Genomic DNA, 27988 nt, shown 5'->3' on the forward strand with positions numbered 1-27988 from the left:
GCAGCCGCCGCAGCCACTGCCGGCACCTGTTCCAGATGACATGATAGGTCATCTCTGGCAACGCCGTCCTGTGAGGGAGGCGGGCGTTGTCTGCCCATTCTTCCCATCAATGGAGGCTTACAGGTAATATCCTGCATCGTCGGCCTTACCCCCTCCTACGTGCCAGTCACACGGGTGGTGGGTTTGGTCCAGGGGCTAAAGGACGGGGTGCCTCGACTTGATAGCCCGATGGCGTCCATCCTTTGCCCCGAGATGGTGTGGGGGCCATTACGAAAGCCAGTTCCCCAGGGGAAATCGGCTAGGCAGTTGGCTATGTGGAGTGACCAGGTGTACATCGCCTCAACACAGAGCCTGGCTGCAACCTCCAACATTGCGCAGCTGGCGCGCTACATGTCGGGGCTGATGGCGGGCGGGGTGGTACAGGACGACCGTCAACGGTACCTCCACGCCCAGGCGGCTGGAGCCATCCTGCATCTGACTCAGCTGCAGGCGATAGCCGCCGGGAAGGAACGCGCCCTGGCCACTCTCATCCAGCGCCACCTTTGGCTGGAGCAGGCGGGGGTTCCGGACCAGAGGAGGATTCCACTGCTCACGGCCCCCCTCTCCGATGCTGGACTTTTCGGGTCGGCTATGCAGCAGATGACGGCAGCCTGCAGAGAGATGGAGGAGGAGCGCTCCGTGCTCCAACCCCACTTTCCCCGACCCGATGCCACCGGTGACGTGAGGAGGAGGCAACGCCGGCAGAGGTCTGCGGCCGTTGCCACCGCCGCTGCTGGGCCTTCTAGGAAGAAGGCCAGGAGTGGAGGAAGTGCCGCTACAGCTGCAGCCAGTCGTCCTGCGCCCGGGGGTAACTGTAGGGATCGACGTGACCAGGAGGCTCCTCAGCACCGTCCCGGCTTCCCATGGGGGCAAACGGCGTTCTGCACGTGGCAGGCAACGCTAGTGACTTCCCCTGTTTGCCCCCCCCCCCCCCTCAAATATGATTTTTGTTTTTAAATAACGGGTCCCTCCTGGTGAGGGACTGTTTTGTTACAAAACGTGTGTTGATTCACTATATATTTGGGGATACGGTGTAAACCCTCAGCTACTGCTGGGGTTGCGCTCTTGCTTAGGGAGTGGTGCAGTTTTCTCTGAAAATTGTTTTGGTTGCCATTATGTATGACTTAGCAAGGCCTGTAGCTAGCACTTGGTCGAGGACTTAGGTCTTCTCTCGTCATAAAAGATGGCATTCTTCTTGCAGTAGTAAGAGTGAACTTTTGCCTTTTTTATTGTGTAAAGAGGGTTGTGTGTGTTCGTGTTTTACGTTTAAGTAAACGTGGCATTGAGTCCACAACTGGGTTGGGTGTTAGCCTACAGAAGTTGTACATATATAGCTATTGTACCAAGGTCCTTTGGCCCCTCTCTTTGGTCTGTGGTTTTTTCTTTACTTTAGGATAAAGGTATAAATTTCAGGTGGCAAGTTTCGCACATAAGCCTGAGCCGTGTATAAAGCCGTTTTTTCCCGCAAACAAGGTTGTCGTCTGTGGCTGGCGTGCAGAATGTGAAGCCATTACCCTAACCGGTATATGCGCTTTCATGTAGCGCGCTACAACTGGTGTCATGGCTCTGCTTTGTTATTGCATCGTATCAGGGGTGAGGGGTCATAAGGGGTGGACTAATAAACCCCTCGCCCCCTTTCGGATATTGTTGTATGCTTTGCGACACCGATTGGCCAGGAGGTTGGGCCTCCTGCCTGTCAGTCTCCCTATCGGGCTGAGGGGTCAGCGCGTCACAGGGAGGGGGAAGTGGTTTCTTGGTTCCACTCCATATTAGGATGGGTGGGTCACAGGATTTCCCCGGCCATGGAATACGAGACATATCCGTGAGTTTTTAGGGTCTGTGCTGCAGACCGCTGTCATTGTCAAAGTTGGATGATGCGATGCATTTGAAGACTGTTTGTTTTCTGCTCTGCTCTCTATTGAAAGTGTGTATTGGGCCGTTGGTCACTTGGCCCAATTATTACATATATCTTTTTCAATTGTTACTCACGTAGAGGTCTCTCTGGGGGAACTTCTGTCTTCCCATCTTATATAAAGAGCAGAATTGACAGGGTTTACCCTCAGGCGTGTCATATGAGACCCGTATCTGTGACGAGCAGCCGGCTTCCTGCTGCTCGTCCCAGACAGCATGGAGGAAACGTTGTGTGGTGTTTCTTATTAGAATTCGCCGTCGATGTGTTTCGGGTTCTCGACATGCATATACGCTAGTTATGTAATCAGCGTATGGTCTGCGAGACCAATTAGCGCTGGCCCTGGGTGCTTTCAATGTTGTAACCACTTTATGGGCTGGCGCGCCTTGGTTGCCCAACTCATAGAAACAACGTTTTTTATGTGGGCGGCTGGGAAGGAGATTTTTATCTCTACCGAGCGCCAGTGCACTAGGTTAGACTCGACGGCTCACGTACATCTCCGGGGGGAGATGATGGAGTAGATCAAAACATTGGCGGAGGGGTCTCACGCCCATGAGGTGGGCCACCAGGGGTAGTGCGTTCGCGTACTGACCGTCTTGGTGGCGCCCTCTGTGATGTTTTGGATCGACACGCGTACCTACCGGCCTCTTACGACTGGGGATGGCGGCGTGACTAGGACACGGGACTGGTTCTGGTCGTGCCGGACCAGGTCAGTTAACCTGTTGCCCGCCGGGGCGCAGATCTGCTGTTCTGGTACCCCGAAGGACTTTGTGCTTTTCCGGGGGGAAAATGCCAGGTCGGGCATCGCGGGGATTGATGTCATGGATGTGTGTGTCATATGTATGCCACCACGAGTTGCCCTTAACAGTGACGTGCTTGGTCCATACTGTGTTGTACCTTGCGCTGTGTTAGGGGGCTTGGTCCTTCTCCATTTGTTTCACCCCTCCCTCCCTGCTAGGTCGGGAATGGGCTGTCGGGGAGGTTGCCTGTCAACCCCTCTAGGCATCCCTGTGTAGGTCCCGGTCCGCCAGGCCCAGGTCGGGACTCGTCCTCGTTAACCTGTTGGCCTGGGTTAACCCTTTGAAAGCTGAAACACTTGTACTGCTTGTATAGCCTGTGTATACACGCAGTTACGTTTCTGAGTTTTCTTTGTGGGTTAAGGGAACAACCGCCTCCTGTTAAACTAAACATAGGGGGGTGGTTGGTTCCCCAGTGTGTTGGTAGCAGTCGACTCTCGGGTTGAGGCCGGGCCTGACCCCGTCTGCTCGAGAGTATGCCCCCGCATCTTTCATAACGTCTGCCAATTGTGTCAGCCTCCGTTCCCTGGTGGCATGTGGGATGCGCGCTTGAGTGGTTGCGGGTCCTTCTAAACAAAGGTAAGTCCCACGGTCTGCTCACCCTGTGCGTTTGAGGTGCTAAACCCTCTTCGCACAGTCGGGTCCGATCTCCCTCCCGTCCTCCGCTAGGGGGGGCTCGGATCCTCCCCGGTATTCTGATGGTTGTAGGGGGCCTCAGCGGGTACATCTGTCGAGCTTTTCGCTCTGCTCAGCTCCTGTGTTCCACTAAGAGCAGAGCGTAAAGCTATAAGATTTATAATGTAAGGTTATTCTATAACCCTAGTTATACGAGTATAGCGAGCGCTCTGCTCTGACTCACTGAGGACCCCACGGTCTTCTCCTTTGGTGGTGAAAGACTTGGGAAGGAGCCGATTGTGTGGCCAAGACCCCGCTTATATAGGAGCGGATGTGGGTGTGGCCAGGCGGAGGTGAATAGGGGTGTACATGGAGAAAGTTCTCTCATTATTAGAATGGATTAAAGGGATACTCATAACTAGGGTTATAGAATAACCTTACGTTCTGTTCAGTCAAGTTATTTATTATTTTCTTTCATTCCACTCAAGTGTAAATAGTGTTTCAAACATAATTCCTGACAACATTCCAATTCAAACACTCAGATGTAAAAGTCAACCGGAAGATTATTTAAATATTATTATTATTATTATTATTCTGACACAATGAAATAACAAAGACTATGTGTTTGTAGTCTCCAATTAAATTATTCAGTGGAACAGCTCCCAATTGTCTATTGAAAACACAACTTTGTGTTATGTCTTGGTTCTACCTTGGTTTAGATAGCATTTTTGCTTTAAGTTAGTCAAGTCAAGTAATTTATTTATAAAGCATGTTTAAAAGCTCAAGAGCCAACCAAAGTGCTGTACAATCAAAGCATAAAAACAATGTCCTAATATAAAATACACAAATACAAAAAGGCACAACAGGACAAGACAGTACATTCAGAAAATAGGTCAACAGTAGGTCAACAAGCGGATAGGGGAGCACAAAGTACAGTATAGCACACAGGGGACAGAGGAGCACAAGAAGAGATGCAAGAGGGAGGGGGCAGGATAAAATTGCATGGGTGTGTGTGAGTTAGGGTGTGAGAATCAGGGTTAATTGAAGGCGGTTAGGTGGCGTAGCGGAGATTGCGTTCGTCACCAACCCCGGAGACGCTAGGATTCGCCTGTTCGAATCGAGCTCACAGCTCCGGGGTTGTCACCAGCTTGGCTGGCCGTTCACACTAATACAATTGGCAGTATTAGAGGGTGGGAGAAGCTGGCGGGGTGGGTCCGGGTCGTTGTAAACAGTGACTCCTACAGTTCGGTCGGGGCGCCTGCTAAGCGCGGATGGGACCTGAGTGGGATAGTGTGATCCTTCCACACGCTACGCCCTCTCAGAGAATATCCGCGCTGCCAGGTGAAAAGAAGCGGTGATTGGCTGGAAGTGTGTCGGAGGAAGCACGTGGTAGCCTCCACTCTCCCAGACCGACTGTGGGGGGTAAGTGCGCAGCGACCAGGAAGGGGATTGGGAATTGGCATACGACTAACATTGGGATGGGAGAAAATCGGAGGAAAATGGAGGGGGAAAAAGATTAAAAAAAGAAAAAAATAAAAGAAAAAATTGAAGGCTAGGGAATAAAAGTGTTTTTTTTATTTTTAGACAGGCCTTAAAAGTCTCCAGCGAGGGGGCAGATCGGATCTCCAGGGGAAGCTGGTTCAACAGCTTGGGGGCCACGGCCTTGAAGGAGCGATCGCCTCTCTTTTTGAGTCTGGTGCGGGGGGAACTAGCCGGGCCTGGTTGGAGGATCTTAGTGACCTGGGTGCTGCGTAGGGGGTGATGAGCTCGGTGATGTATAGGGGTGCTGCACCCGATAGTGCCTTAAAGGTGAGGAGGAGGATTTTGAAGTCTATTCTATATGGCACTGGGAGCCAGTGTAGGGAGGCTAGGACTGGTGTGATGTGCTCTCTCTTTCTGGTGCCGGTTATGTGTTATATGCCGTATTAGCTATCGCGTTCCGCTCTGAGCCGTATGAGATATTCCATATTCTATGATACCTATTGTATCCCCTTACGAACAAAAATTACATGCACCCCACCTGTATGGGGCTCCGCCCCCATGGTGGCACCGCCCATATAGTAGTGACGATAGTCACCACACACCCTTCCTCTATTTTCGTCCCAGCGTACTCGGATGCGTGCACCATACGATAAACTAGTAGGATGAAAAGATTAAAGAAGATTCGTAATATTGAGGGCTTACCGGAGGATTGTGTTTCCCTGGATTCTCCGGAGCTTGTTTCGACGACACAGACCTGTGCTGGTGGTTCCTCGGCTGACGGCGACGGACCGGGGGGCAGCGTACAAGGTTTGGCTAACGGGTCGGCTTGTACAAAGGTGAGGTCTGTGTCAGTAGGCATCGATGTCGGTGTTAGTCGTGCTGTGGAGTATGTTTCAGCACCGGGGCCGGGACGGCTTGGCGATCGTTCCACTGTCGTGGGCGATGTCTTGGCGATCCTGGAACATGCTGTTAACACTAATGCTACTACTGTTTTTTCTGCTAACACTGATGTTGACGCTGGAATGTCTAGTAATCCCCGCCGCGGGGTTCCGCTCTTCCCTCCTCTTACCAGCTTCATTGATGAAGGTCAGTCGGTGGTGGATGTGGGGGGGTTTGCTGAGCTTTATTTACCTTTTTTACGGGTGAAGGGGCTGACAACAGGGTGCAGGCCGGGGGTACCTTGGCTAAGCAGTCAGGTAGCTTTTTTCCTGTGCCCAGGCGGGGATGAACGGTGTTCCGCCCGGCCGATGCTTGATAGCATGTCGGCTCGGAGGGTGGCAGTATGGATGGATGAATGGTATACTGCTGCAGGATGGCATTTAGCGGCGGCCAGTGTTGTGGCTCAGCTGGCTACGTTCCTATCCAAGATGGCGTCGGGTTGTGGGTCTTTGGGTCAGACCGACATTGTAAACATGCTTCATGTTTGTGGTGTTATAGAGATCTTGACTCAGTCGCAAGCTATAACTGCGGGGAGGATTCGGATGCTATCAACTTTAGTTGTTAGGCATGTTTGGTTGGAGCAGTCTCCTCTTGGGGAAGAGGATAGGTTTTCTCTCCTCATGACTCCTTTTTCCACAGATAGTCTTTTTGGGCGTTCTGTGGAGGCGCAGGCGGTTTTTGATCGGGGTCCTACACCGTCTCACGCTGTGCAGCCAGAGGTGGGGGCACGGTCTCGTCAACGACTGTGGCGAGACCCTCGACAGGCGGCCATTTTTCCCCCGCCAGTGGTGCCCTGGTTGGAGTGTCAACGGGGTATCGCGAGGCCGACAGCCTTGGCGGCCGAGGGATCGGCCATTTTGGGTGATTTCGGGTTTGGTATACCAACCCGTCGTCATTTTGCCGCGAGCAGCCCGCTCCCCGTTCGGTCCGTTTTCCGTTACCCTCAGAAGCGGGGCTCTGAGCGTTCTCCTTTGGCTGCGGGCCGCGAACCTTCTTTGAAGCGTATGCGGCCCCATTCTTCGCTTCTCATGGAGACAGGGGCTGACACCCAGTTGATGGCTGAACCTGGGTCTGTCCGTGAGAATGTTCCGTCGTCGCGTGGTTCCTACACCGCAGGTTGTGGGTGGGTGGAACCTGGTGTTTCAGCTGCCACTAGCTCCAGTGGTCAGCAGGGGGACTCGGTGCCTCTTCTGTTGAAAGCTCAGCAGGGGTTACCCCGGCCTCGCCCTCGCCAGGCGGGGTGTCGCGCTGTTGCCTCCCACTCCCGTCAAACCGGCAGTGGTCTGCAAAGAAGAGGCGGGCGTGATGTAAGTGGTAGCAATATCACTGCAGGGCTTCGGCGTGTGGGAGCCCATGGGGTCCTCATGCCTTGCGTGTCTAGCTGCAGAACGACTCCTCAGCTTACGCTGGTGGGGTGTTCAGGGGGCGAGTATGTGTCCACAAGTTTGGTAACAGCTCCTCCCGTATCAAACCGGCCCTTTCTGTCGGGGTCCTCCCTTGGGTGTTTTGCACGACGGGGGGGACCGGGCCAACTATCTACGGTTCCTTGCGGCCCAGCGTCAGTTGACGGCGGGTGCGCTGTGGGATTATGTTCACATATGGCGACAGGAATGCCGTCTGGATCGGTGGTTGCAGAGAACGTTAGAGGCGGGGCTGGTTTTGCAGTTCACACAGCCCCATCCTCCGTTCTCAGGTTTGGTACCGACCCTATTGTCAGGGTCGGACGCGGTGACAGCCCTGGCCGACGAGATCCACTCTCTGTTGGCGAAGCAGGCCGTCGTTGTGGTCCCGAGCGAGGACGCAATGTCGGGCGTCTACTCCCGTTATTTTCTGGTGCCCAACAAAACAGGGGGGGTCAGACCTATACTGGATCTGTCCGCGTTCAATCGGTTGATTGTAGCGAGACCGCTCAGGATGTTGACCGTCAAACTCCTTCTGCTTGCTGTCAGGAGGGGGGACTGGTTCACCTCCATAGACCTGAAGGACGCGTATTTTCACGTTCCTATTTTCCCTCCTCACAGGAAGTTCCTACGGTTTCTTTTTCAGGGCGTAGCGTACGAGTACCACAGAATGCCGTTCGGGTATTCTCTGGCTCCCCGCACATTCACCAAGTGCGTGGCGGCTGCATTGGGGCCTTTACGTCGTCGGGGGATACGAGTTCTGTTCTATCTCGACGACATGCTACTCCTCAGTCGTTCGGAGGAGGTTGCCAGGTCTCATACCAGGCTGGTGGTGGAATTCCTCACCAGCCTGGGTTTTGCTGTGAATTGGGAGAAGAGTACCCCTCTTCCCAGTCAACAGGTGGAGTACTTGGGCTTGACCTTGAGGTCAAGGCCCATGATTGCAACCCTCTCGGTGCAGCGTCGGGGGTCTCTCCGTCGCTCGCTCGGGGGTTTCCGTCCGGGAGGGACGGTTACGACGCTGCAGGTGATGCGTCTGCTGGGCCTTATGTCGGCTGCTCACGTGGTGGTTCCTCTTGGCCTCCTCTTTATGAGGAGGATACAGAGGTGGTTTGTCTCTTTGAGACTGGATCCAGTGAGGGACAGGAGGAAACGGTTGGCGGTTCCTTTGTCGATATGGGGGGACCTCGTCCATTGGGGGAGGCTGGGTATCCTCTCCGTTGGGGTCCCCATGGGCGGCAGGAGCTCACACGTCACGGTCTTCACCGACGCCTCTCTCACGGGTTGGGGAGGGGTGCTTCGGTCTCATGCAGTGGGGGGCAGCTGGACGGGTCATGCCGATCCGGCTGTCCTGCATATCAATGTGTTGGAGTTGAAGGCGGTTCTTCTGGTCCTTCAACGGCTCCACCATTTTGTGGTGGGCAGGCACGTTTTGGTCAGGACGGACAATGTGACGGCGGCGGCGTATATCAACAGGCAGGGTGGGACTCGTTCCGCCCACCTGCTCCGGGCGGCGCGCGAACTGCTGCTATGGGCATCCCGCAGGCTCCGCAGTCTGACGGCGCTCCACGTTCCTGGTACGGAGAATGTGGGGGCGGATGTGATGTCTCGGGCGGTCTTCCTCACGACGGGTGGGAACTCCGCTCCGACATAGTCAGGCAGATTTGGGATCGGTTCGGGGAGGCCTCGGTGGATCTGTTTGCGTGCCGACGTTCTCACAAGTGCCCCTTGTGGTTCTCGCTCAGTCGAGCGGATCGCCCCCCCTTGGGGGTAGATGCCTTCTCGACGTTTCCGTGGCCGCCCGGTCTTCTGTACGCCTTCCCTCCGGTACAGCTGTTGAGTCAGCTGTTGGAGCGGATACGGAGGGAGCGCAGGACGGTGATCCTGGTCGCGCCGGACCGGGGCATGGCGGTATGGTTCCCGGCCTTGATCCAGCTTCTGATCGCTCCTCCTTGGGTCATTCCGTGGTCGGAGACGGCCCTCTCTCAACACAACGGGGTGTTTGTCCGCCCTCCGGTGTTGGGTCAGCCCCTGATGGTGTGGCTGGTGGGGGGTTGAGTCTGGAGGGCATGGAGCCTTCTGTGGTTGATACCATTCGGCGTGCGTTTGCTCCCTCCACTGTCGCGGTTTACGCGGGCAGGTGGCGTGCGTTCAAATTGTGGTGTAAGGGGGGGGGGCTGGGACCCAGTCTCCTGTCCCCTGGATGCTGTTCTGAGTTATCTCCAGTTTCTCCTTGATGGGCTGTCGGCTTCGACAGTGAGGGTCTATGCGGCAGCTATATCCTCTTATCATGAGGGTTTTGAGGGGACTGTTTTGTTCAGCCACCCTCTTGTGAAGCGTTTCCTGCTTGGCGCTCGACGCGTTAAGCCGGTGCAACGCTCCTTGGCTCCGAGTTGGGATCTTCAGTTGGTCCTCGGTCGGTTGTCCTTGGCTCCGTTTGAGCCGCTCGAGCAGGCGTCTTTGGGCCGGCTTTCCTTCAAGACCGCATTCCTACTGGCTGTCACTTCCGCTAAACGCGTAGGTGAGCTCTGTGCTCTCTCGGTGCGTCCAGAGTGCCTGTCTTTTCGTACCGATTGCGGTGCCACTCTGCGACCTAATCCTGCTTTCGTGCCTAAGAATATCCGGAGTTCTTTCCGCTCCCGGGATATTGTGGTTCAAGCTTTTCGTCCTCCTCCTCACGCTAGTGAGTTGGATGCGGGCCTTCACCTGTCATGTCCGGTCCGTGCTTTGGGGTTTTACCTCAGCCGTACTCAGGGCTTCAGGGTCACCGATCAGCTTTTTGTCTGTTACGGTGGGGCTCATGCTGGTAAAGCGCTGTCGACGCGGCGTCTGGCTTGTTGGTTGTGCACGGGTATTGCCCTCTGCTACACGTTGGCTGGGCAGGATCCCCCTGGGGGCGTCAGGGCGCACTCCACTCGTGGGGTGGCTGCCTCTGCCGCCCTTCTGGGTGGGGCCTCGGTGGAGGACATTTGTGCTGCGGCTTCTTGGTCCTCCCCGGGCCCCTTTGTTAGGTTTTACCTCATGGACATGACCGGGGGTTCTGTCTCCCAGGCGGTTCTGGGGTCTGTGGCCTTGCCTGCTTCCCGTCCTTTGGTCGGGTAGCGGGAGTGTATGGGTATGGGCCACAGTGTGTTGAGTCACACGTGGTTCCGCCTGTACGGTGTGTTCAAGGGGTTCTAGTTTCCCTCTTGTTCGCATTCAGGTGGAGTTGACTGCGCCCCCTCTTCATTAGGGAGGGTGGGGTGACAGGGCTCTCCGCACCCCTTGATGTGGGCTTACGGGTCCTCAGGGGGTACATTTGTCGGGCTTCGCGTCCGCTCTTCCCCATATCTCATACGGCTCAGAGCGGAACGCGATAGCTAATACGGCATATAACGGTAGGTTATGTAGATAACCTAGTTATATTAGTATTGGCTGAGCGTTCCGCTCTGCGCGGCCCTGAGTTCCCTCTTGAGGAATCTTTTTCCTGGGACGGGTTTTTGGCGAGGAAGGGTGTGTGGTGACTATCGTCACTACTATATGGGCGGTGCCACCATGGGGCCATGTTCGTAAGGGGATACAATAGGTATCATAGAATATGGAATATCTCATACGGCTCAGAGCGGAACGCTCAGCCAATACTAATATAACTAGGTTATCTACATAACCTACCGTTAAGTTATGTCTAAGCTTGAGAGACAATGTTTCGATCCCAAAGGATATTCTTCAGGTCTTTTAAGTTGCAAGTTTAAGACAGTGTGCAGGATTTTCCCTTTGTCCCAAGTGGTTTATCTCTAATGCACTTGCTTCTAATGCAGACGTATACTTCTTATAGTTAATTATCCTGCTTTAAGTTAGGTCAAAGAAATGTTGATAGATTACCTCCTGGGAGCGTTAGTCTTCCACACACCATCTTCATTCTTCACCTGCATGTATGTTCCAAAAAGCATGCAGTACACAGTGCCTGCTATTCCAAAGTAGTCAGTCTGAAAAAAAACACAGACAAAGCAGGACTTATGCTTCTAGCTCATCACTGGATACAATATGTTTTCATGGAGAATAGATGCGTGCGTTTGTTGTAACCTCACCTGATAGTTCCAAGGTCTACCACTGAGCATCTCAGTACATTGGAACCCTGAGGTCATGCACTTGGCAGTGAATGCTGCGTTTTTTGGGAAGAGCTCCATGTCGATACTTTGGCCCAGATCGATCAGGGCGAGTCCGTGGTTCAGATTCTCCGGGTCACAAGGGGTGTTCTCCAGGAACCTACGCAGCAATACAGATAAACTGCATAAATGGTACATGCCCCTGAATGCACTTTAAAAAAGGAACACGCCAACATTTTGGGAAATTAACTTATCGTCTTATCCAAAGAGACAAGAAGATAGATACTAGTTTTCTCTCTGCAAGTTCAGTAGAAAGCTATCTGGCTGCATGTTAGCCTAGCTTAGCACAATGAATGGAAGCGGACATGGCCGGTTAGCATTCGGGAAAGGTGTTAGTTGGACAATGCCTAGGCTAACCGGCCATGTCCGCTTCCATTCATTGTGCTAAGCTAGGCTAACATGCAGCCAGATTGTACGTTCCTCTTTGGATAAGACGGTAAGCCACTTTCCAAAAATGTTGGCGTGTTCCATTAAGTTGGAATAATTGATGGATTTGTCTGAATAATAGATTAGAAGTTGATTGGTCTTTTTCACACTTGGAAAATGTTGCTTGAAAACGATGTTATATAAAATGTTTTGCTGGAGAGAAAGAAAAGCTATTCTCTTGTTTGAAAATGATATGTTCAAACAGATTAGCCTACAAAGTGTGATAATGAACAGAGGACCCATGTCTAATAATAATATATAACAAACGCGCGTGTGTAAGTCGACAAAACCAAATAATTGATAATTTGGTCATAGCAACTACAGAATAAATTACCACAAGAATCTGTAGTTGTGCACAATCCTAGAATATACATTGTCCAGTGCTCTTCTCTACCTCTCTCCCAGGATAAGGTTGTCTGGCTTAATGTCGGCATGAACGATGTGGATTCTGTGCAGCTCCTCCACCATGTGTAGGATGCAGATGGTGAAATACATCACCAGCGGCTGCGGCATCACTTTATCACTCAGGTTCTTGTACACGTTCACAGCATTCTGGGCAGGGGGTTGGAAATGCAGGATTTCATTAAAGCTTGTCTAAATCACACTCCGGGGTGGGCGAACGGGACAACACAAAGAGGCAGCACATTCGAGAAACTAGCCTCAGTGGTGAATGAAGTGAAAATAGCAGAATGAACCCACCAACAGAGTGCCACAGTTGAAGAGGTCACCTAGTAGCAAACTTCCATTCTGGAAGATGTGGGCAGAGCGGATGATGCTGAACAGGTGACGCACGCTGGGCTGCAGCCGTGCGTTCAGACGAGTGTTGATGTAGAACTCCCAAGGACTGGCAGGCTTCTGCTCCTGCAGTGATGAGACAATTGCTTTCATTTTTACCTTTATTTATATTTGGCGAACACATATGCCATTTTTCCTGATCAGGGATTGATGTTTTAACTACGTAGAGTATAAAGACCCCATCGGTTATCTATATAAAATTAGTTATTAAAACACCAGGCGGAATTCACGACTTACCTTTACAAACATCTTTTCTGAAGTTATGAGGTCAGTTGCCTGGTAAACCTTTGCAAAGGCACCTTCTCCAAGAACACGGTCAACTTTTACAGAGCCATTACCTGTAAACGGATACGTATTTTCAGTTTAGGAACAGCTAGAAAAATGTAATCTCAAAAGCTACAAAACTGACACAATGAAGTAAGTCTTCCTTACCCAACCTGAAGGTCATCTTGAGGCCAATGTGGGGGACTTTACATGGCCAGGTGTGGAAGTTGGGGTAAGACGTGAGAGTAGTAGCCAGTTGAGAAAGCAGACTGGAGATCAGCTCATCATCCCAGGGATCTGAAAGCAGCTCTACAGCAGCTGACCCTGGACTCATGGGTACATCTGTGCTCATCTTCAGGCCTTGCTCTGGGCTCATTGGAACATCCGCAGTCATGTTAAACCTTGGTCGCTGCATGGGGCTCATTGTGACATCCGAACAGAATGTTGGTTCTGGACTCATGGGAATGTCCAGGTTCTGCTGAAGAAAAGCCTCCAATGATGGCAGCTGCTGGGGATTCATGGAGACATCGGGGCTCTTGACCCTGGATATACATTCTGGACTCATGGGAACATCAAAAGAAAATGTTGAGGCCTGTTTTGGGCTGGCGGGTCTGTGAAAGATTCTCTCTGGGGTAAAAGCTTGACACGTCGACAGCTCGGGTTGTTGTGAAAGGGGGGAGGCTGGTTTCGGACACTGCTCTGGGCTCATGTAGACGTCCCAGCCGGGTCCCGTGGCCTTAGGGGGGCTTTTGGAGACGGTGCTGTCTGTGTGAAGCAGCGTCTGATCTCTGAATGACAGCACAGCAGGAGGATGGACCTCTGTGATGGAAGAGGCTGCCAGACTTCGCTGGGCGAGGGCAAGTCCTTCTCCAACTATGGTGCCTTGCCCAGCAGAGCCTTGTGCCCCCCTGGGGCCTGCTGCGGTATTGGACAGCGACTCACTCTCGTGTGGACTCTGCTCCATTATAGGGCTGAGGGAGGAGAGTCGGAGATGAAGGGATATGTTCAGGACAGCACAAATTACATTCAACAATGCACTGGGTTAAACTGCCATAAAATAAAATTTTGAGCCCAAACACTCAGCAGTAAAAAGGGAATGTAATAGTGGGGAAGTAATATAGACAAATAATATTGGGTTATAAAATACATGGGCCTTGGCCTACAACAAACCTGAAATATATTTTTTAAATAAAACACCAAAATAGGAAAATATAACTAGGCTAAGAAATTATTCCGTTTTCCTCTTTTCAGATGCATGATCAAAGACAAAGGATCACAAGAACTGTTTAATGCAGAGCATTCATTCACAGTTGGAGTGTCTAATATAGCCATTAAGAGCACCGTCTTCCAACAGGAGCCAGTTCAAATCGTCTAGAGGTTTCAAATGTCCCAATACCCCATTATCAAATGGAGGTTACATTAACCCTCTCACTACAAAGGGTTAACACTTTCACGACCACACTACAGAGGTTTAAACAACCTTTCAGTGTGGTCGTGAAAGGGTTAACCCTCTGTAGTGTGGTAGTAAAAGAGTTAACCTTCGTACTGTGGTAACCTCCTGCAGTGAAAGGGTTAACCTTCTGCCGTGTGGTAGTGAAAGTGATAACCTTCTGTAGTGTGGTAGTGAAAGGGTTAAACCTTTGTAGCATGGTAGTGAAAGGGTTAAGCTGTGCGTTATACAAAACAATAGCACTAGGCTTTTTTTTTAAGTCTTGTTTTCTGATGCACTAATGTGCATCTTGTTTTACCCAAGCAGCCATGCCCACACAGGCATCGGAGTACGTCAACAATAGCATTAGTAGCACATGTGATAATGCCCTTGATTTTTCAATGTTGTCCCTGCCAGGTGATAGTGTAACATTTGACTTTTGGAAGTGAAATGACATTGAGCCAATAAACAGGTTTTCTAATTTCTACCCATTATCAATGTGACTCATTGGTTTGCAAGTTGCGGTGAGGATAAAGAGCATGGACAGGTTACTTACCTGAGTTTTTTGGGCTGCCGCAGTATCTGGTCTTCCTCAGTATCGCCAAAAGCGGTAGGACCATCGCTTTCTGGAGATACATATTTTTTTAATAATAAATCAGGACATGCTAGGTGTTCCGGATCTACCCTAGCATGGATCAGACAGTGTCCCCCCCCCCCACTTATATTGAACATTCTAACACCTATAGTTAAATTAATTTGAGGTAAAATCTGCTTCGAATATGTAGCTGCCGATTTGTGTTTGTTTCTTCTCTCCCTCCCTTTAGATTTTTTCTGAATTGATGTTGGAGGTATGTTTTGAGTGTGTAAAAGGAAAATGCTAATTCGACATATGAATGTATGCCTAGCTACCTTGGTCGCAGTCAAAGTCCATGAAGAACGGCCCTTTGTGGGTGAAGCAGGGAGTGGAGACGAGGTGGGCTGACATGGCAAAGTCACTGGTGCTGTTGGGACAGGCTGCCACGGAGTTATAGCGAGCCCCCCACATAGTGCTCTCATCAGACGTCAGCTGTGGTGAGGTCTCCTGTTCCACAACACAGACGGGTCAACAGAATAGACAGTGAACTCGGAATCACATTCTAGCCGTTTTAACATTATGGTAATTGTCGGTGAGTCATTACTTACGTTGGGTCCCTCCGCTTTAGAAAAAGTGATTTCTGCCAGAGCCCTTGCAGGTTTAGCCTTCTCAACCACAGCGGCGGCAGATGTAGCACTAATAGGGGAAAGAACGGTACAAGTCTTTACAGATCGTGAAACGGGATGGAAAGGGTCCCAGGAAAAACAGAACGTGGTGTAATCTTACCTGCTGTTTTCTTTATCGTCCTGGAAGATGGTGAATGGCGCAGCAGCAGCGGGGTTACTGCATGAAGAGATTCCTTCACACAAGAGAATGGGGAAAAGGTTGACATTTACCAGCACTGAAGCTGCAGCATTCAGACTAACAAACGGTATGCGTTATGTGCAGGATATTACCAGCTCTCTGATGGCCAAGTTCAAAGCTTTTCTCAGCTTGGGTCATGGAATTTGTGGGAAATGCGGTCTGAAACATGCCCATGATTGCATCTGGATGACATAAAAGCAACACATTAGATGGAAGTTGTGACAAACTGCACAAAATTAATGAATGTTGCCGAGTGAAACCCTGCATATGAAGATTTAGGATTAAGAATGAGGATCTGAGCTCACGCATGGCCTCTCGTGTGTTGACAGTGGGGGAAGGAAGCACCCTGGACGGCGTGGCATGTGCCAATCCCAAAGAGGTGTTGGGAGTGATGTGGGACAGGTTAGCTGTGCCTCCTCGCGACACTTGAGGGGAAGGGTGCAGAAGAATCCATTGAGGAGGTTTAGGAGACCAGCTAGACAACAACGGTTACCTGGGCTTTTGCTGCATATCAAACTATCATAAATTAAATATTATAATTACTATATTTTGCAGCACAGCCAAGAACCTTTACCACAAAAAATTTGACATCTACATGAAAATGCTTGTGTTCCCTTGCATGAGCCTTCTAAATGGGTTTTAGTAGCAACTCTACTGTATATGCATGAAGATTCTAAATACATATTCTATTTTTCCTTCTAAAAGGTTGTAGTGTAAACTTAAGAGACACCCATGCTTGTGTGAAAACAGCCATAATGACCAGGGCTGTGTATTGGCAAGAATCTGGCAATAAAATACATATCATGACACAGGGGCTATAATCCGATATATTGTGATACTGTAAGCAAGACGATCTATTTGCGATTAAGGAGCTATCAATAGTTTAAAGATGGCATGAAGTGGTGTTATGATAGACAGAGTGGGCATGCTCCCCTCTGATTTGACCAAGGTAGCATCATTCATTGGCTTAAGTCAGCCTTGCAGTGTGAAGATATCCTTTTAACTCTTTCTAACCTCCGCGGAAAGGAGTGCTGCATGGTTTTCACCCAGAACTGCATGGGATTAGCATGAAGTGGGCATGTCAGTAAAGGGGAGACTTGTGGGTACCTACAGTATAGGGCCCATTTTAATTTAAATATATTGAGGTGAGAGGTCTAGGTGAGCCCATAACACTTTCAGTGCCAGACGACGGGAAATCTCGTTTTTAATAGTTTTTTTTTTTATTAGCGATTTCCATTCATATTTCATCAATCTAGCCTCACGTTACCACTGGGACTCTGAGCTCGAATTGGGAAAATACCGCCCGCCCCCTATCGTCTCTCCGGATGGTAATGCACCCTTTGGATTGGACTGAATGAAAACGCATGGGGGAAAAGAAAGTCCGGATTCCACATTTTACTTGTCAGGCATGTAATCCGAGCCGATCCCATTCATTGCCCATCATCAGAACAGCGTGGAATATGTCTTTCGACCACCCAGCGTTGGATCAATAAACGCAAATTAGAATTAGAATAATCTTTTTGGAGAACATCTGATCTGAGGTAAGGAATCTATTTGACCAGTCTTAGGATAATCAGAGCTCTTTTCACCTATATATCAACGTGTCCCCGTATGTGTGTGTGTGGCTGTGAGTGTGTGTGTGCTGATCAGGAAATAAGATAATAGATTTTTCAGCCCGCTTCTATAGCGTGCATAAGTACACATATACTATCGATAATCTAGCGTTTATTTGAAAAGGATTCATAAATAGGCCGAAAAATGACTGTTTTGTGTATTCCAGTAAAGCACGATTCCTGCAGAATCATTATTTTTTTTGGAAATTAACCGATTAAAAAACAATCCGTTTCTACAATGTTGACTGCAAACAAGTCATTGATAAGCGACGGGCGTATTAGGGCACGTTCACACCTACCCTGTTTGGTCCACTTTAAGTGGATCATGGTCCCTTTAGATCGATAGTCCGTTTGGTTTGTACAGGTATGAACGCAAACCGAACTATAATGAGGACCAAACAACCGAACCATGGTCCTCTTGAAAAGTTGGGACTCGGTTAGTTTCAAAGTGGACCATGGTTCGTTTGCTGTTGGTGTGAACGTGATCGAACTTTATATAGTATCTAATCTAGAGCAAATGAGTAACAGGTGCCTAGTGGCGGCGGTCGCGCGACCCAACTTGACAGCGCCAAGTGACAGCTTGCACGCGACCCAACTCAAATGAATGACAGGCGCGCGGACAGTCTCTCTCTCTCTCTTTGCCTCTCTCTGCCTCTCTCTCCCGCGGACAGTCTCTCTCTCTCTGCCTCTCTCTCTCTCTCTGTCTCTCTAGACTGGCGCCGCGCGCGGACAGTCTCTCTTCCTCTCTGTCTCTCTAGACTGGCGCCGCGCGGACAGTCTCTCTATCTCTCTATCTACTCTCTAGTCGACTTGCGCCACGCTCGTAATGACAGTATCTCTCTGCTTTATCACAAGAGACGCTGTCGGCAACTGTTTACGTTTGTGAGTGCTAGTCCAATAGATGAACGACTTGGCGACAGCATGTCCTTTGTTTACAAATTAGATCCGCACCAAACAGGGTAGTGTGAACGCAGACCAAAATCAAACAATGTATCATTTTCACATTTGGTCCACCAGAAAGTCCCAGGTGTGAACACACCCTTAGACACATAGCCATAATTTAAGATATAGTTTATGCGTTCGCAAATGTGATCGCCCTCCCATTGACTACAGCGCTGGCACTCAAGCGCTATTTTTGGCTTCCCCTGCCGGCATGGAAAGTGTTAAAATGGCCATGCCACTTTTCCCCATGCTTAAATTTGGAACCTATTTAGCCCCCTTCCTGACAAGCTACCATGGCATGGTTGGTAGTACCAATGGATATCTTAGGTTGTCTAGTTTAATATAATCCCACTACCTTGGCTACCATCACAGACACTCCTGCAGGTCTCTGTGGGTTAATTCAAATCGATGTTTTTGAGAATCGATACAGTATCACAAAAGTTTATATAAGTGTTGTTACGTTCCAGCATGTGGCTGTTGTTTGTACTTTTGTGTCCCCCCTTCTCTCGGTCTCTCACTCACTCCACCTGCTACTCTGATCCAGGTTCCTGTCCTTCATCAGGACACTAATTGGAAACCAGCCAGTCATCCCAGCCATAAAGCAAATCACCAGTTGACCAAATTGGAAACCAGCCAGTCATCCCAGCCATCAAGCAAATCACCAGTTGACCAATCAGAAGCCATCCTCTTGTTTGAAAACCCATGTGGCAATTCCTGTTTCTCCCCTTACTTTTTGTCTCTGGTTTTGCTGTTGGTTAAAAGTTATGTGACTTAGTTAACCAACTCTGTAAAAGTGTATACTGTGTGTTGGGAATTGGAGCAGGTAAGGGCCCAATACATGTGGTGCTACACGTAGTAGTAGTATTGTCTAGACAAACTAGGTAAGGAGTGATGCCACTCATTGTATGTTTTGGACATATGTTTGGTTAGTTAGTGTAGGTAGTGAGGAGTAGGTTTTATTTGACCTTTGTGTATAGGTAGATGGGTATATTCCTTGAGGATTTTGTTTAGTTTTACTCAGTTCATTCCTTTGGCATCATTCAAGCCTACCACCATTCATAATAATACATGTATAGCGCTTTTCCTAATGCTCAAAGACACGTTACAAAACAAACAATACAATTTTAGTAGAGAAAAAGATATATATATATATATATATATATATATATATATATAAAAAGGAGGGGAAGGAGTTCATGGGTTGAAAAGCAAACTATTGGTCAATTGCCCCCAAATACGACTTTATAAACCCATAACTTTTCTATTATAACTTATTGCATGCGTTCTGCTTCTGAAATTGATTATATATTGCCGTTAGAACAGTTAGCTGCTCTGGCCGCCCAGGCTGTACGCATAGAACGCATATTTACAACCTCTCCTCTCCTCTCTGCTCCACACCTACAAGTTCTGAGCGCACTCAGTGTTTTAGCCACAGGGACCTTTCAGAGAGAGAGATGACCGGTCCGGTATTTCCCAACCTACTGTGCGATTGGCTCTTGACAATCAGATTTATTTATTTATTTATATAGCACATTTAACATGACGCATGTCAACCAAAGTTCTATACATAGATACATCTAGACAACAATCGCAACTCCGTTTTACGGGAGGGCACACATGCAAGCACACATGAAAACAGGGCATGAGTCAGTGAACATCAGGAAAAGCTAATGGGTAGAAGTGGGGTTTGAGTCTAGATTTGAAGGCATCTATCGACAAGCGCGCAGTCGTTCAGTATTGACAAAGCCTACTTTGCTGGAACAATTTATTTCGCACTATACAGTTCGTACAAGTATAAGTGTTTATTTGTCATCAGATTAACACACATGCGATGAGTGACCCACAGGAACACACACATGCACTGAGTCGTGAGACGTGTGTGTGTGGGTGGGTGTGTGGGCGCTCGGACGTGCGCTAATGCTGCCTCGCTAAGCCGTTTATTTAGCCTATTGAATGGATCAGCATGCAATGCCGAACCTCTCGAGCTGTTTTGCAGATGCCTCATTCGCCTTATAAGGAGCAGGCGAGGCGTGTCTGTATGCAAATGAATTGAGCGCAAACGCGCATTTCAATTTAAGAACAGGTGGGATTCATCATTCAACACACCTGGGTATTGGGTAAGAACGGATTTGGACTTTAAGAACAGCTTGATGAATGTTGTGGCGGTGGCTTTTCTTATTTTTCTCTCAACAGACAGGTAAGAAAGAATATAAGAATAATAATAAGAGAGTATTGGTGAATGAGGCTCAATGAGAGTATCAATAATACACCCGAGTGAAGTCTAGTAAAATCTTTTTTAATTTTTTTTTATCATCGTTAATCTTGCGTAAAAAAAATAGTGGCGTAAAAAGAATTGTGCGTTAACTTAATAAAAAAAATATATATAAAAGTAATGGAAAACCTGTTTACTTACCATCTAATTTCCCCTCTGACTCAGATGTTTCACTGACCGGAGCATCCCTGGAAAAAGCAGATAATCCTTGATGTATTCAATTTAACCACCTGTAAGATATTACTAGGAGAAAGTGTCCCGTTATGATATATATATATAAAAAACACATTATACATATACTTAAGAGGCACTCACTGATCTCTGCCACCGTGTTGGAGGAAACTGTCGAGATGGTTCACCGAGGTGTTGAACTGAACATCACTGCCCTGGTGGAAACCTTCGCTGTGGTCCAAGGTTGAAAGCTCAGAATGTGAAGACTGTTGTTGTGGCTTCGCTTGAGCCAGTGAGGCTTGGGTGGAGGAGGGTGGTTGAGCAACGTTTACTTGGGGTTGAGCCGATTCAGATGAAGGAATAGTCACGTGAGCCTGGCCAGAAAGAAAACGGCAGCTCTCAGAGTTCAAAGTGTCTGGGACGGAAGCCCTTGGGAGGCTGTGTTGTTGGTAAGGTGCAGGAACCGTTTCTCGCTGGAAGCCCCATCCAGAACACAAGCTCAGACCTGACGAGGGCCTGTTGCCGTGCTGGTTCAGTGGTTGAGAATGCCTCGACGACTGCTGGAAAAACATCGGAGTCAGACTTGCTGCTCCAGATCCCTGTAGAAATAAGTAAACAATATTACAATAGTATGTATATCATGACATTTACTGGACGATTTCACCACTTAACAGTCAACAGACTGGAGCAATGAATCATGGGAGAGTCACAGGGAAGGAGTGGCTAGCTTTGAAAACTGGAATTCAGAACGCATACGGTTAATTAGCACTGGGGCAGCATGGAGAAAAATCTCTCAAGGATATTTCAATAAATAACTAATTAACAAACTTCTCTGCAGAATTTTAAGAATTCCAGCAGTTTACAAGGTAAATTTAAATTTCTATGGCCATATCACAACTTTTGGTACACGTTTCTTTAAGAGACTTGAGCCCTTTGTATACATAGGCTGGGATATAGAGCTCGATTACAATTTAATTGAATGCTGCCAGGTATAGTCATTAAACCAAGAAACAAATGGTAAACAGTGTCTCACCTGATTAGCTAAGCTGCCACTGGCTCCATGATTAAAGCCAGATTCCTCCAGTGGTCGTTTCTTTGTCCCGATATCCTCTTCATGCTCCTGACTCCTTTTTTTGTTGGCCTCTGGTTGCAGATAACAACAGGATCAAGTTAGAGCTCAAAACCATTCCGATAAAAGCTGTGGCCATGAGCGGTAACTACAGCACGTTTTAACACAATGGATGAGTGAAAACAGTTACAGCACGTTTTAACAGTGGATGAGTGAAAACGGCTACACCACGTTTCAACATGGATGAGTGAAAACAGCTACACCACGTTTTAACTCCATGATTCAGAGGTCGCTGTTTACCATCTGGTAAGAAGGCCAGCGCTCTGTTCAATGGGGTTAATGCCGGTATTGTCCTCGACGACCAGTTGAACTTCTCTGCTCACATCGCAGCGACAACCAGAACCTGCAGATTCCTCCTGAGCAACGTCGGAAGGACGTTCCTCATCCAATCAACAGTCATCTCCCGCCTCGACTACTGCAACGCACTGCTCGCTGGGCTCCCGGCCACTGCCACCAAGCCTCTTCAACTCATTCAGAACGCAGCGGCCCGCCTGATCTCAAACCTACCGAAGTCGGCCCATGTCACCCCACTTCTTAGGGACCTGCACTGGCTCCCCATTGCTGCACGAATCCGCTTCAAGGCCCTCGACCTAGCATACCGTGCGGCAAAGGGAACCGCTCCCGCCTACCTCCGGTCAATGGTCTCTAACTACACACCCTCAAGACCCCTACGCTCTGCATCTTATGGCCGCCTCAGACCTACTCCTATCCAAGCTCCGGGAGGGTCATCAAGGAGAAGCCGCCTATTCTCAGTCCTTGCCCCACAATGGTGGAATGAACTACCCACCCCAGTTAGGACAGCCGCAACCCATCCAATCTTTCGCCGTCGACTAAAGACGCACTTCTTCAACCATTATCTGAATTAAAAAAATTAAAAATAATTTTTTGTGACGAATATCTAACCCTAACTAACATTACTGTCATGCACTTGTCCTAATAAACTAACCTACACTGTAGCACTCAACACTTTGATGAACATTGTTAATCAGCTGATAGAGTTGTGCCCTTCCTGATGACTTGTCGTACGTCAGCTAAATGACTAAATGTAAATGCTAAAACTATATTAAATATTATAGCTATGGATCTAATAAACACGCCGAGACTCGATTGTCAGTGAGTTTCTTCCAGTCAACATGCAAAAAACAGATACATTTCCGTTTTATACCGTGGTGAATATGAGTATAGTTTTAGAGTGATCCTGTCGAATCACAATAAACTCCAGCAAACGGAGCTTCAATGCATTTCCTTAGAAATCGTGCCATTTGTCACTTGATTTATGAATCGTTCTGAAATAAACGCTAGATTATCGGTATTATGTTTCATCATGCACGCATGGAAGCGGAGGAGGAAAAGTCGCCCCTCCGTGCTTTGGTCGGCGTCAACGGCATGCACACACACGTTGTGATCGTTACGAAAGAAACATCGGATCAACCCAAGATTGGTAACATAGTCCTTATCTCACATCTGATGTACTGCAAAAAGAATAATCCAATTGCGTTAGTAGGGACGACTGACCAAGCCGGAGGTACCGCTGACAGCTGGATTCGATCCCAGAGTCTCTGCAGTGGTAGGCGAGTGCATTCTCCACTGCGCTACCCAGCCGCTTTTCTTTTTAACCCTCCAAAAATGTGCCTACACCAGCATAAGAAATTGCTTATAGAAAATAATTCAATATTTATTTTGAGAATCGGTTCCTCTCAAGACATCATGTGAACGTTCAGAAAACCCATCTCCGTTTACCTGCAAAGCTCTCATTTACCCATCGCATTGAAACTCTTGAGTGGGAGAAGAATGAAACCGATTATTCAGTGATAATTACTACTGAAGCTTCTAAGCCTAAGAAATTATCATCGGGAGGACAGCCCTAATAATAAGGTATTGACAGCGTCGCTTTGATTTTCTTCAACATTTAGGGCATTGTGTGATGCCATTTAATCCATAGTATGATGACATTACAAAGGTGTTTCCCAAAAGCTCAATTAAATCTGTATCGACTTACCAAACTCTCTACGCTCTTTGTCCTTTTTGAACCATCTGGTTGCCCTGAGCTCCTCAAAGCATAGCTCGGTTCCTTCAGTTACAAGGTCTTCTTTGCAGTACATAGATTCAAATTTCTGCAGGCCTGCGCCTTGACCAGAGGGCTTCACCCCGATATTTTCAGACCTGGAGATCCTGTGCAAGAGACATCAAATCAAATGCTATTGAGAGGGGGGGGGGGCAGGAGAATCACGACCACACAGTAATTCATAGGGATGCACTAATACTGTTCATCACAGTGTATTCTCTTGAGACCTGCAAAAGTCTACTTGCCCTCCAGAATGTACCTACAGTATCTGAAGCCCCTCCGAGGGAAGCAACAATTGTGATTGGAGGATCAAGAAAAGAGGGCAGTGCTTGAGATAGATCCATTGATGAAGTGCTTTGTTTATTTACGTCTACAATGGTGTAACCAGACGGTCTTATGGCTTACGCTAAATGAACAAGGACAACAGTGTCATAGATGTGAAATTATCTGATAAATGACTTTCTGAATAATATAGACCTTTAGTTTGGGATCATTAGACAAATGCTGATTAAGATGTTAAGATGTAATCCATTTTCTCCATTAGGTTGATTTAACAGGCTGTGTGGCCAAAATGCAAAACAAATTAAATCAAATAGCTTTGCTCCGATTACCAACATGTTACACATGGCTCTAGCCTCTAGGATCAGATTTTGTTGGGGGAAATTCCCTAATACAGCTACACTGTTTTAGCCCGATATCCAATACCGGCATTGGTGCATCCTTACTAGTTTACATTCAGTGTACTCAAACTGATTCACTTACATACGGATCACTTCATCTGCAGGAAGTTGTGATGGACGGTCAGTGGAACCCTGTAACTGAACACCTTGTTTGGAAAACAAATACAAATTTACCATCTCAGTCTCATTTACCATCTCATAATAATTGCACATGGTAAAACAAATGGGGAAACAGCGTTATATCTGACCCGATAATCCTTCCTCCTGACTTCTGGAAGTTCTCACTTGAAACGACCTGCAGGTAAACAAAGTATTTCGTTTTAACATCAAGAAATTACCAGTAAGTGAGAAGAGTTGAATGAACTCCAAATGTTATCAGTAAGCAGAAGTCACTTTATAGGGATGATCTTGGGACAGGTGTCTAGACTAAAGTACATGAACATTTCCCTCCAAAGGCTAGAAACAAGAAGAGCCAAGAACCTGGTCTGTGAGAGGCCAAGTTGAGACAGAATTGACTGATCCTGTAACAATTCTAGGGCTGTACAGAATGTCATTTTTTAACATTCGAAGCTTCGATTGAAGTATTCGAACGAAGCTTCGAATGTCTATAAAATGTTTTTTTTTTTAATTTGTATAACCTAAATCCTCAATTTGAATAAAGTGATTACCGGTAATCTGATTAAATGACTCTTTTTCTTTTATTAAATCAACTTTCTTTAATGAATATAACTCAATCAGTTTCATCAACATAAATAATCCAATAAGGGCACGGTTGGTATGAAAGTGATGGTGACGTCTTATAGTATAATATTATAATATCAGTGTAGCCTAATCTTTTTTTTTTTTTTTTTATCTACTTTTTCTCCCCATTTTCTATTTTTCTCCCATCCCCAATTTCGTATTGTCCAATTCTACCCTCCCCTGTCTCGAAACGTCGTTAGGCCATGCCTTCCACTGGTCGGCTGCAATGTGGACGAAGCCTTGCATCACGTGTCCCCTCCGGTACACGAGGAGGCAGCCGTCGCATCTTTTCACCTGCACAGCGCGATCTCTCAGCGGCGAGGGTCTGCGTGGGAGGGTCACGCCGCCCCTGTTGCTTCCTGATTATGCTGTACAGGCAGCGTGTATACTTTCCGCAACGGAGTTCGGTTTCCGGGTTCCTCTGACGTGACCCGCCCCCCTATCCACCGCAGCCGAGCGAGCGGCCGCAGACTTGACTTTCGCTTTCAATTTGACGCTCGCTTCCTGAGACTGGCGCTTTGCTCGCTGCTGTTGTTTAATAATATTGTCGCTTTTCACATCGCGTGCTCTTGTGCAGTCATCTAGTTAAAGACAGTAGAGGTTGGCGTCAGTGTAAGTTAGTGTTGTGTTCATTCATAGTTAAAGACAGTAGAGGTTGGCGTCACGGTCAGTGTAAGTTAGTGTTGTGTTCATTCATAGTTAAATAGTTAAAGACAGTAGAGGTTGGCGTCACGGTCTGTGTAAGTTAGTGTTGTGTTCATTCATAGTTAAAGACAGTAGAGGTTGAGTATGTTTTTTATTTTCCCTTTTTTTACATGAAACAAGAAACAATACAGTAACAGTAATAATCAACGATGAATCACAGGACAATAACAGAAATAATAATAACAATAATGACAGTCCAGTAATTAAATCAGAATGAAACAAACACACTGCAGCACCCACTCTCCACACTTTAGATCACCTAAACACACTTTATATTTATTGGTAAAGGATTTGCACTACAACTCGTACACCTTACTGTAAATTTTACCTAAATTGTACCTCATCCCATTTCTGCTTTGCACTATATAGTATTGTATATTAGTACGTACATTGCATAGTATATTGTATGGTAACTCAGTTACTTCTATTCTGCATCGAACATTGTACATATGTCTATACTGAACACTGTGACCTCTATTTTTACTTCTATTTTACATGCTATACTATTTTATTTCATACTTATCTTGTCTAGCACAGTCTCTGGAGCGTAACAGTAAGAAGCATTTTGTATAAAAGTATTCTGTACTTCTGTATGACAACAATGTATGCCTTTCAAATGTTAAATGATAAATGATACACACTGAAATCTACGCTCTCTCATCCTGCTTTCCACAACTCCTATACTTCCTGAGTAACGCGCCCAACACTGCTTAATGGTTGTTTAAATATTTTACATGTTTTGATGTGGTGCATAAGCAGCATATTAAGATGACTGCGTTTCTTGAACAGCTGATAACGGCATAAGCAGCACATTAAGATGAGTTACCAACAGCGTGTTTCTTGACAGCAGAGTGGCGCGTTTCGCGACTCAGGAAGCGAGCGCTCTGCGCTGCAACACAGCGGCGAGCAGCAGCGATAAGGGGGGCGGGTCACGTGGGGGTCACGGCCAATCAGAGGAACCCGGAAACCGAACTCCGTTGCAGAAAGTATACACGCGTACAGGCACACCAACCGACCTGTAGGAGTCGCTGTCCACAACGTCCGATCCCCACCCACCAGCTTCCCACCCCCTAATACTGCCAATTGTATTAGTATGAACGACCAGCCAAGCTGGTAGCAACGCCAAGAGCTGGGCTTGAACCCAGCATCTCCTGCGTTAGTGGCGAGCGCCTTGCCCACTGCGCCACTTAGCCGCCCAGTGTAGCCTAATCTTTAACTGCAACTGTGAAGAAACCCCCCATTGGTTTAAACAGATTGAATACACACGCACAACATTTTTTTTATTAAAAATTAAAAATTTTAATGTTGATTTAGAATTCAAATGTAAACATTATGATCGAAGCTTCGAAGCATTCGGTACAGCCCTACAGTTCCTTCACTCCCAGGGATTTTCCAGAACAATAGATACATTTTCTGGTTCAGAGCCGTTAGCAGCACTACTGTCAAATAAATTTGTTTAGGTGCACAAGCTCAAATGATAATTTTAAAGCCAGTCTGCATCCCTCTCCTCTTCAACAGAGCTGCAGCTCTGGGAGGAGAAGTGTTGTCGTCATCACAGATTAGAGCCGCAGTTCTCTGCAGAGTTGGTTATGTTCACACTAAATGACCAAAGTATCCACGATGACACAGTAGTACTAGTAAAGTAAAATCACTAAATTATTTTAGTCTCACAAATAAGCCTTATGATTATGGTCCTCATTCTCGAACGGACATACGTAAAAGTTACCAAGGAATTCCTTCATAACTCGTACTTATTCGGCATTCTCAAACAGCTTCGTATTGTAAATTCGTTGTAGGATTTATGAACTCGAAAAGGCTGCCGTAAGTCGGACAGACCAGTGTGCGTGTGCGCCCGTGTTTTCAATATCTTTCTCTGGGACAAGTCATTGGGGATTGCCGATACTACAGACATCCGTGGAATTAAATAATTATAATGATAATAAATACGACTATTTGAATCATTAACAATTACGTGTTGCATTTATAGTCCTG

The 27988-nt window shown here is 47.7% G+C and overlaps 1 protein-coding gene across 2 annotated transcripts in view; it reads right to left on the reverse strand.

Moving 5' to 3' along the window:
- The window catches only part of bub1 (BUB1 mitotic checkpoint serine/threonine kinase), a 47589-nt gene that overhangs the window by 4330 nt on the left and 15271 nt on the right, over positions 1–27988 (reverse strand). For both annotated transcript variants that reach the window (XM_084315264.1, XM_084315265.1), the window contains 18 exons: positions 24799–24845; positions 24633–24696; positions 23805–23977; positions 21710–21819; positions 20821–21275; positions 20647–20693; positions 15984–16103; positions 15771–15860; positions 15601–15673; positions 15423–15510; positions 15150–15321; positions 14797–14866; positions 12980–13782; positions 12785–12885; positions 12452–12613; positions 12147–12304; positions 11249–11426; positions 11043–11146 (listed from right to left, as the gene is read on the reverse strand). In XM_084315264.1, the coding sequence (XP_084171390.1) occupies positions 11043–11146; positions 11249–11426; positions 12147–12304; positions 12452–12613; positions 12785–12885; positions 12980–13782; positions 14797–14866; positions 15150–15321; positions 15423–15510; positions 15601–15673; positions 15771–15860; positions 15984–16103; positions 20647–20693; positions 20821–21275; positions 21710–21819; positions 23805–23977; positions 24633–24696; positions 24799–24845 (3015 nt within the window). The remainder of the gene's footprint in view (positions 1–11042; positions 11147–11248; positions 11427–12146; positions 12305–12451; positions 12614–12784; positions 12886–12979; positions 13783–14796; positions 14867–15149; positions 15322–15422; positions 15511–15600; positions 15674–15770; positions 15861–15983; positions 16104–20646; positions 20694–20820; positions 21276–21709; positions 21820–23804; positions 23978–24632; positions 24697–24798; positions 24846–27988) is intronic.

The sequence above is a fragment of the Notolepis coatsorum genome (genome assembly GCF_963971535.1).
Source record: "Notolepis coatsorum genome assembly, chromosome: 5".
NCBI lineage: Eukaryota > Metazoa > Chordata > Actinopteri > Aulopiformes > Paralepididae > Notolepis > Notolepis coatsorum.